Source organism: Taeniopygia guttata, chromosome 1, assembly GCF_048771995.1.
Source record: "Taeniopygia guttata chromosome 1, bTaeGut7.mat, whole genome shotgun sequence".
NCBI classification, from domain to species: domain Eukaryota; kingdom Metazoa; phylum Chordata; class Aves; order Passeriformes; family Estrildidae; genus Taeniopygia; species Taeniopygia guttata.
The window spans coordinates 41,012,416-41,023,048 of record NC_133024.1 but is presented as its reverse complement, the minus strand read 5'-3'; the positions used below and the strand labels follow the sequence as shown (position 1 = coordinate 41,023,048).

The 10,633-nt window shown below is 36.9% G+C and overlaps 1 protein-coding gene across 1 annotated transcript; it reads left to right on the top strand.

Annotated features, from left to right (window-relative positions):
• The first annotated feature begins 2,581 nt into the window (after nt 1-2,581).
• On the top strand, nt 2,582-10,413 carry LOC100217703 (collagenase 3). Its single transcript, XM_030269950.4, has 10 exons — nt 2,582-3,087; nt 3,188-3,429; nt 4,526-4,674; nt 4,760-4,885; nt 5,788-5,949; nt 6,538-6,655; nt 7,266-7,399; nt 7,741-7,900; nt 8,597-8,700; nt 9,267-10,413. Exons 1-10 carry the CDS (start codon nt 2,701-2,703, stop codon nt 9,365-9,367), a joined length of 1,683 nt encoding a protein of 560 aa, XP_030125810.4. The 5' UTR covers nt 2,582-2,700; the 3' UTR covers nt 9,368-10,413.
• Nucleotides 10,414-10,633: the final 220 nt, after the last annotated feature.

The window sequence follows — 10,633 nt, the reverse complement described above, 5'->3', positions numbered from 1 at the left end:
CTCAGTTTAGGCTTCTGGCCACTGATGTTGTATAAATAACAATAAAATGTGTAAGAAAACATATAGGATTTTGTATTTTTACATTGCCAGGACTCTCAAAGGATTTAACTGAATGTTCTGAAAACATGATTCAGCCATAATACACCCTCAAATGGCTCATTGCACACAGTCTTTCAAAAAACAGGTTTAGGTTTAGCCTTTTGATTTACTCCCTGTGACAAAATAGCTACAGACTCCCTGGTGGTTTTTTTTTTTTTTCTCTTTGTATGTTTTTCTACTCACATGCAGAATCTGTTCACTACAGTGGACTATTTCTTCATGTGTTCATTTCATTTAATTCTCCTACAGTAGCAAAGATCCAGCTTTACTCATCTTTTCTTGCACAAAGAGAAGTTGTTTTCAGAAAAGCTGCCTGTTCTAGTTTATTCCTGTAATTACTTTGCCCATTTTTTATATTATTCTTTAGAAATGCCTCAGGACAGCTCTCCAAAGGCAACAAAAGCAAAGTTTTTGAAAGAGATTTCATAGTGAACTTCAAATGACTTCAGAGCATTTGTAAAAAAAAAAATCACAGAAAGTGGAAAATCTTTCTTCCTTGCCTAATATATCATTCTCTTAATGCAAGACAATTATAATTATTACTGCTTTGTTGACTGCAGCTTAAACATTTTAAAGAACAGGTTTCCACATCTCCTGGGAGTATTGTTGGGTAGGCTAACAATGTTCTTTAATTTTACTCTTGAGCCAAGCTAAATATTTATTTTTAGTTCTATATTTATATAATTCAATATTGTCACTGAATATTTGGTGTCACCTTTAACTGGCAGTAAGCTGACCTATGTTTATTAAGGTAAACCTGAAACCACTGAGCGATAATTTGGGATCATCTTCTCCTCAAGTGTAATGGACTGATCACATTTTTGCAGTAACAATTGGTTAAGAAATCTCTCCTGTTCCAGAAGCAAAGACCCCAGTGTCTGAGCTGAGAAAGAGTAATTCTACAGGGACTTGACACAGAATAAAAACCTTTTAACTACATCTGGTAAGGGGCAGTGATACACAAATGGCAGTATAAAACTGTGCTTTTTTATGTATAAAGAACCTAAATTCAGAGAATTTGGAATTTAGTGAAATGTTACCCATAGAGTTTTAAACTATTCATTTCACTCATAGATTTCTGAGCTATGTCGGGTAGTGCTATGAACAACAATAACATTCCCAGCTTCATCATCTCCAGGAAAGCATTGCTTACAGCCACAAGAAACAAAAGGCTGCACCACTGCTCTTAAGCTCCACACAAAGCAAGCAAAATACACTGTAAACACTGCTTATCTGCTAACTGGGTATCCCAACATTATTCAAAGCAGTGCTGCAACTGTCAGTACAGAAATGTTGGAGGGAAAGAAATGGGACACAGAGTTAATCTGGCAGTCTGCACTAGCAAAGGGTGCACTGGCAGTATGGATCCAGTGCTTGTCCTGAAGCACTTCAGGGGAGAACATTTCTCAGGAAGGTGGAATAACTAATTAACAGTCTTTATATCCATTGCTGAGCAAAAGCCTCAGTGCTGCTGACAGACAATGTAAAGGAGAATATACAAACTGCTTTAAAAGATGTTGTCTGTTCCTAAGTGTTGTGACCATATTTAGCAGTGGCTGAGATGGGCAGAGAGGCAGAAACAGCCTACATAACAAATTCTTCTCAGCATTATTTGCTTTTGCTGTTTGTCATCATAAAACACACAGTTATCATTGTTTGAGTAATAGAGCTTTTACACATTCAGCTTCACTGATTTTTGTTGTTTTCCTGTTTTGTCAACAAAGGAAAATCCACATCAGGGTATTGTATTCCAGGATGCCTGTACCATTGTCTGCCAGAAAGCTGCCTGAGGTTTTCCATACAGGCAAAAGAAATTATCCATGAAAGAGCGAGGCAAATTCAGCAGAAACCACATCTCCCCTTGGACCTGTGCTTGTCAGCAGGTGATATGATACAAGTTATAGCAGGAGCTGAGATTGTGGTGATACCTTATGTTTGAGGTATAGTAATGACCATTTCTGTCATAATGGCAGATGTTTCCTGCTATCCACTTCATAAGAAAAAAAAAAATCACATTTTTTTGTTATTTTGACACACAAATCCATTGTCTATCTGTAGCTGGTAGATTGCCTCTCTCAAAGTATTAGCTCTCTCATTGATCTATGTTATCATCTTCTCATAAAGTAAATTAAATTCAGATTTTTGGAAGATAAATTGTATTAATTAGTCACTCTACATGACCTCCTTTGTTACTAAAAAAAAATGCTTTTAAATGTTCTTAATCTATTTCCTGATATTTAGCATTTCTGTTTTTGAGTATGTCAGACAGTAAAGTATTCTGTAATATAGATAGAAATTCTCTTTAAGGATCTCTGAATTAACATTTTTGTTAATGCTATGGAGTTATAGTTCTTTACAGAAGCAAAATCATATTGTATATTCTATAGTGTTATTTTACTAAAAATTGCTTTTGAAGTAGTGCAATTACTGAAAAGATGCAGATTTTACTTTAAAATAAGGACCCTTGTTATGTATTTTTATTGTTTATCAAATGGTAAAAAAGCCGATTTTTCTAGCAAAGAAAAGTAAGTTATTGCAGCATTGTTGCCAGTTATTGCCAGTGGAAGTTACTGCAAAATAATCAACAAGTGTGGTTTGCTTATGCCCATTTCTTCCCGCAGTTTATGTCAATATTCAGAGACCTCATGTTTATACAAAGGTACAGTTTCAGAGCTCTCAGCTGGAGAACGGATGCCTAAACCACAGTGCTGGGGAGGAGAAACAAACCAGCCATCTAAGCATGTTTACTTCCAGCAACAAGGAAGTTCTAACTTGTTTCTAAGTGGTGACTCACTGGGTTGGGACTATAAAAGTAAAGGTAGCTGCTCTCTAAAACATCAGGGCTTCAGACTTCAGAAATCCAACATGATGCAATCAGGACTTGCTGCTGTTTTCTTTTTCTTGATGGGTTTGTCATTTTGCCTGACAATCCCTATTCCCCTTGAAGACAGCCATGAATTCACAGAAAGGGACCTTCAGTTTGCAGAGGTATGGTATAAAATAATTCATTTGCATGTTCCAATGACACTAAGCTGCACAGTTACAACTGCTTGGAAATCAGGCTTATTACTCCTTTTCCCCTTCTTAGCGCTATCTCAGGACACACTATGATCTCCGCCCGAATCCTGCTGGCATAATGAAGAAGAGTGGGAACACAGTCGCAGCCAAACTTCGGGAAATGCAAGCTTTTTTTGGCTTGGAGGTGACAGGAAAATTAGATGAAGAAACATATGAGCTGATGCAGAAACCAAGATGTGGTGTCCCAGATGTGGGGGAATATAACTTTTTCCCTAGAAAACTCAAATGGTCAAAAATGAATTTGACATACAGGTAAATGCCTGGTATTTTGAGTATTATTACTATTATTACCTTCTTTCCAGGTATATTGTCCAATGGGTTGCTCAGTACATGAGGTTGATGTGAGAAGGGTGCATTTGTGTTTGACTAAATTAATGTTGCATTTTAAAACCCTTACAGACCCACTTTTGGAAAGGTGCTCCCAGCTTACGTTGCAGCCCAAGGAAGTACACATGAATTTTTTCCATTGCACTTTGTCATGGAAAAGGAAACCTGGTGGGCTGTAAGCCAGCAACTCCTCATTTCACCTCCATACAGACACTCAGGACACATCCATGGTGCCAAATGAAAGAGGGGTAGGGGCCCAGATCATGCACTTCTCTGGGTCACTCCTTATCTCTGTTTGGACCTGGTTTAATGTTTGCTTCTGTCTTGTCCTGTACAGAGATGTGCAGATGCAAACCAGTCTGTGTGACTGTGAGAGCAAGCTCTTCCATTTCACATCCCAGATGTAGAGCTCTGTCTTCGGTCAGAGAAATCCCTGTACCATGACCTCAGAAAAGTTGACCTTAGGAGGTGAAGGTCTGACAGTTCAGAAGGTGGATCCTTCTGCTTTAATTCTGCAAGGTCATATATCTGGAGCTTTCAATAGCTACAGACTGAGTTTATTTAGCAGATTCTAAATATGGTAAAATCTCTTCATTCCATAGCTAGTGATAAATGTTTCTTTAATATGGACAATTACAGTCCATGAAAAATCACTTTGGATAATGTTCTGCTCCTCCAGGAAGTGAGGATCATGAGATATTTTATATGACATAAAAGTTTTGAAGTTACTGGTATGATTTTACTTACTATTGAATATATCTGTCACTTTCTAAATCCTCTGGTGCATAGAAAACCAATTACAGAAAGCTGTTGGATCATTGCAGATATCTCTGCATTATTTTAATGATGATAGAAATGTTTAATTTTTTTAATACTGTATGCAGTTGCTAAGCTCCTTGTTATGTGATAAGATCATATGAGAAAAGCAAAAACTTTTAATGAGGTGTACAGTCAGATAAAAGTGCATTGCATATTTCTTCAATTCACACAATTTACCTGGAGATGTTAATCTGTTTGACAGAATTATGAATTACACTTCAGATCTGAAACGTAATGAAGTAGACAGAGCTTTCAAAAAAGCATTTAAAGTTTGGTCTGATGTGACTCCACTGAACTTCACCAGAATACGAAGTGGTATAGCTGATATCATGATCTCCTTTGGCACTAAAGGTAACACAGAACCAGTTGGTTTTATTTTAGAAGTAAACTATATTCCTATATACATAAAATGGATGTTTTGAATTTTGCTTTATAGAACATGGTGACTTCTACCCTTTTGATGGACCCTCTGGATTACTGGCACATGCTTTTCCCCCGGGCCCAGACTATGGAGGAGATGCTCATTTTGATGATGATGAAGTTTGGTCAGATGATTCTAAAGGTAACAGAAGGTCCTGAGATTATTTGAGATTATGATAGATGGAAAATTTATCCCTGTTTGATATCTGTAGACAGTTTGTTTTGCCTGTTGACTGTTTGTTCATCATTATGTTCACTGTTCACACATAGAACGCTGAGTTTAACCTCCAGTCATGAATGGAAGTTTAACATGTGTTTAGCATAAATTTTAAGATATTACATTCCTAAGTGAAATGATTACAAAAAAATTACACAATCAAGATTTTGTCATTTTGGCATTTCACTAAGGGCAGCTAGTTCTGATCACAGACTGATGGGCACTGCCTTACTGAAGCCTATAGCAGACATACCTCAGCTGGACACTGTCTGCTTGCATTTAATTTGAAAATTCATCACCTTGCCTATTCCGGACAGAATTTAATAGAACAAAACACTATTTTTTTCAGCACTGGATTAGGTCACCCTCCTGATATTAATGCTAATTTCTGCAATAATGGACTCTCTTCTTCAGATGAATTCCCAACAAAATGTTCATGATTTGAGTAGGATCAAGACTTCACGCTAGATCTTTCCGGAGTTGCTAAGAAATTTCAAGAAATGTCAATCTCCTTACATAGTAACACTGTCTTGTAAGAGTTAGGCTGAACACCAGCTATGAGACACTAGATCGCTTAGGCCCTTATTAATATCTATCATAGTTCAAAATTCACAAGCAATTATATCTAGTAGAAGGTGTCCCTGCTCAAGGCAGGGGGCTGGAACTAGGTGGTCTTTAAGGTCCCAAACCTTTCTATGACTTTATGAATTATGCAGAATTTTTCCATGTATTCAGTTGTGTCATTCATTGTCTCATATGTTAAAGCACAGTGTCAAGTATGGTGATGCAAGGAGATGCACATTTACTTTTGCTGTGGTTTGTTATAGGCTATAACTTGTTTCTTGTTGCTGCCCATGAATTTGGTCATTCACTGGGACTTGAACACTCTAGAGACCCTGGAGCTTTGATGTTCCCAATCTATACATACACTGGAAAATCTGGTTTTGTGCTTCCTGATGATGATGTGCAAGGGATCCAAGAACTCTATGGTAAATCTGTATAATATATAGTATTTATCTCCTGTATCATTATAGCTTGCTGCAGATGTGCTGCACTGTTACTGTGAGCTGTATGTGTTCAGTAACAACAGTCATGACCCATTAAGAAGGATTCACTGGAACAGGAGACTCTTAGATTTAGTAGTTGAGAGGGGAGAAAAAATAACTAATGCTGCAGAGAACAGTTGGTCATCACTGACCTCTTTCCTTTAGTGGTAGGTGATGGGGACCAGAGTCCTACTTTTTGACCTGCCTGAAAAGAGAAGGTAAAACAGAGTCTAAAGGTAGAAACAGAGCTATCCATGTTTCATTATGAAAAGCATAAGGTTTTTGAGGACCTTCAAAACTTAGGATAAAGAAAGCAACTTTATTTAACACCTTTGCAGCACACTTGAACTGCAAAGTTCATAAATTAATTTGGCTAGAGGAAAGAGAGAATACATTTTTCTGTAAAAATTTTTTACCTGTTATGTTTGTATTCATTATGATCTTGGGAGATCTTCCATTTTCTGTTCAATACCATGATCAATAGACAGCAAATTAACACTGTCAAGCTTACATCATGCGATATCATTCCAGGTGCTGGAGACAAAGATCCCAACCCAAAACATCCCAAAACACCAGAGAAATGTGATGTGGAATTATCACTTGATGCAATAACAGAACTTCGTGGAGAAATGCTGGTCTTCAAGGACAGGTAAAGACACTTTCATATCAAGGATGGTGGGTACTGGATAAAGTCTGAGCAACCAAAAACACCCTTTCAGGTTTTGTTACTAAAAATTTTGGTAAATATGCATTTAAAAGAGCACCAATCAATATAGATATATGTTAAGAAATTGCATCATATATATTTTTAGGTGGGATTTATAATGCAACTACAGACTTGACTTCCCAGCAATATGAAGATAATATGGCTGAAGACTGATGCTTTTGTTCACATTTTTAAATTCATGCGATTTCTTCAACATGTATAAATCTGCTAATTTTATTTGGGTGAAGTTCTACTGCATTCAGGAGCTTCACATAGGACAGCAGTGTTTCTCTTATTCTAAAAGAAAGAATCTTAAAATTTGTTATTGTTTGAGATGATCACTGTGTGAGTGACAGAAATGGTCTGCAGCTGATGGCTGTGAGGAAAGGAAAGGTCTAAGAGGGGCTCAGTCTATTCAATATTCTGTGATATGATAACCATTAATTCACCAGTAATTTATTTTAACTATTGTAAAGATACTTGTCTTAACAAAGATATTGCTATTCTACAGTATGACAAGAAACATAAAATATATCTTCCTTTTCTGAACTAGGTTTTTCTGGCGACTGCACCCTCAGATGGTAGAGGCAGAACTAGTGTTACTTAAGTCCTTTTGGCCAGAGCTTCCAAATAAAATAGATGCAGCTTATGAAAATCCCATCAAAGATCTTGTGTTCATGTTTAAAGGTGAGTTTTCAATTTTGTTGTTGGCAGAAAAATACACATATTAAATCAAGCTCAACAGGTGATATAGAGGTAATCAATTGAAGAATAAAACATCCTACCTTCCTTGCTCGAAAAACAAACGGTTTCACCTCATGCACATCTATAAAATTTTCTGTGAGTTAGATGTACAATTTAATTAGGATGCCCAGAATCATAGTATAAATAATCTAATACCTACTGAGTGTGTGACCTAACAATCTGTTTGTTTGTGTGAAAATAGGGGTCATGGTTTCCTCATTTTATTCTTTTCTCACAGCTGAGTCCTTGCAAAAGACTCACCCATACTTTGTTCATATTTTCAGGAAAGAAAGTCTGGGCTTTGAATGGTTACGACATAGTTGAAGACTTCCCTAAAAAGATATATGAAATGGGATTCCCAAAAGAAATGAGAAGAATAGATGCAGCTGTCCACGTTAAAGACACTGGCAAGACTCTCTTTTTTACTGGAAATAAGTACTGGAGGTAAGCTGGAGACGGTCAGTTTTGGTGTCCCTAGTCATAACCTGTCCAGCTGTACGGAAAGATCAGGAGTTTGGTTCAAACCAGGCATTTGGCCAATCCAGTCTGTGGTTTTCATTGGTGCTACAGCTCTCTACAACATGTTGTAAAGGTGTATGCAAGGCTTTTACAAAAATATGGGCACAGATTTTAAAAGCTGAATGAGTGTAAGGAAATGAGAACAAAGTGCTCTAATTTCTAATGTGGTCATGCCTGCCAGACAAATTTCCCATCTTGCCTCCTTGAGTTGCTTGTGTGACATGCAATGGTATCAGTCCCACCCTAGGGTGTCTCTTTTTTACTGTCCATGAGTGGGGCTCACGCATAATTAAGACATTACCACCCCTTCCCACTATCACTGGACCAAGCAGCCTCAGGAGAGGTTTGTAGTACCAGTACATCCAGGTACAATTATGTCCATATAACACATACTTTATAGATCAGTTCTGAAAACTTAGCTCTATTTGCTTTGTGTTCATTCCACTTCTGATGCAGGTGTGCCATTTATCACCCTGCATTTTACCATTGCACTAGACAGAAAGCATCCAAAGACTGATGGCTTGCTTTGGGTGTGGGTAACTTCAACACATATAAAGGGCACAGGCCAAACTCCCAGGCTGCTCCAATCTCCTGATTTTTTTTCTTTTATTTTCAATATAGTTATGATGAAGAGGCAGAGGTTATGGACGCAGGCTACCCCAGGCTGATAGAGGAAGAATTCGCAGGAATTGGTGATAAAGTGGATGCAGTCTATGAAAGAAATGGTACGTAATCTGATAATGAAACTTTATTACAATTAATTGCCCTTGAAACTTGAGATTAATGTCTTGTAGAAAATTGTGCATTTGTAATTTTAATTTCTTCACATCAACACTTCTGTTTTCGACTGAATCAGTTTTGTGATCTAAATTATGCTCTGGCCAAAACAAGAGCTCCTTGCTTAGGGAACCTAAAGTGACATGCTTATAGTAGAAGTATTGTAATGTAATACCTGGAACCCATTCCTATCCAGCTTTTCAGGAGTGTTTCTGAGTCAGTGTCTTAAAATGCCAACCCTGTATCTTCCTGATCAAGTGCAATTAGAATTTGACACAAGATTAAAGAATATCAGTACTTTTAAAACTCTGATCCATCTTGTTCTAAATGGAATGAGGATCTTTAAAAAATTTAGCTCAGCATTCTAAATATGAAAATATTGCATTTGAATTATTAAAAATGTAAGCAACATAATTACTATTTTAAGAATAATTTTGATATGACACCACAATTTCTTAATTCTAATTCTAGAATTAGAATCTTTCTAATTCATTTTAACTTTCTTTTTCCATAGGTTACCTCTACTTCTTCAATGGACCACTGCAGTTTGAATACAGCATCTGGAGTCAAAGAATTGTCCGTGTCCTGCATACTAACTCCTTGTTTTGGTGCTAATTACAGCTGAGTGCCATGTCATAGGCTGCAGAGCAGCTTGTAGTGCATGGGAATATTAGTAAAGTGGGCATTTAGGTGTACCAAAGGACAGCAAGGTTCTATGAACAAGTACTAGGCTACCTACCACCAAATGTACACTGTACATATGGACTTATACAGCGGCATGTCAGGCTGGAATTGATTTAACTTAATAGGAAAGGAGAAAAGAAATTGTTAGCATTTCAAGGTGCATTACACCATTTAAAGTTTGTCTAGTATTGGAGTGATGCTGGATACATCACACACTTTCATGAACATTACTAATTCCCAGTATTCTGAGCACATCTAGCACCTTTCAAGGATCTCTTAGCACATCCCAAGAAATAGACCTGGTAAACCCAGGAGCTTTATGTTTTTAAACTAATTCATCTTCCCTTTTTGAAATTCCTTTTAACATACTGGGAATTCAGATGTGTAATGAATGAGTGAGGAATGTATGGTGACTCCCTGAGCAAGTAACACTAAGAAGCAATGATGAAGTTTGGGAATTCAAAAGTATTTGACTATATTGAATGGGAATATCCCCCTGGAAGCAGATACCTATGTCATGTTTAGAACAAGGAGAAGGTACAGAAGCAGTGGGATGTCATTCCAAAGCAGACAGGAAAGCAGAAAAAGGGAAAAGTACTCCCTGGAGAAATTGTAAACCTGTATGACACTAGGAAAACCAGAAGGAAGCAGCTACAAGAGAATCATGCAGGTTGAAACTGTGCATGATGCTACATCTGGTATCACAGATCAGATATTTTCAGCTGGTGTTGACTGAAGTGACATTTATAGAGGTTATGCTGGTGCCAGAAGAGAACCTGAACATCCGAAGCAAAATATTGAAAAGAATATATTTTTTCATGTTGGCCACTCTTTTAATATCTATATTAGTTTTTTCAGTATATTGTAATATTTTGTTTTGTTCTGTTCTGTGTTGTTTTAATCAATGCAAATGATGTGGGACTGTGATTATTTTGATTTTTAAAAATAATATTAAATAAACTGGAGGAATAAATTGACATTGTGAAATTACTTAATTTTTTTATGCTCCCTGTCACAGAAGCAATACAGAGCTATTGGGCAAAAGAAATCAAGATCCCTAACCCATGCATTTTATACATTAAGATTTTCACCTGTGTTTAAAAATAATTTTTTTTTTTTTTGCCCCTTCAAGAAAAATAATTTTATGGAAAAGAGGAAAGACAGAAGAGTGAAAAACAGAAAGACCCCCTCAAATCT

Excerpts from the sequence above, each read along its gene's own strand:
- LOC100217703 (XM_030269950.4), top strand. The coding sequence starts at position 2,701 with ATGCCCATTTCTTCCCGCAGTTTATGTCAATATTCAGAGACCTCATGT. Across the intron at positions 3,088-3,187 it reads GGGACCTTCAGTTTGCAGAG|CGCTATCTCAGGACACACTA; the intron begins GTATGGTATAAA and ends TCCCCTTCTTAG. Across the intron at positions 6,656-7,265 it reads ATGCTGGTCTTCAAGGACAG|GTTTTTCTGGCGACTGCACC; the intron begins GTAAAGACACTT and ends TTTCTGAACTAG.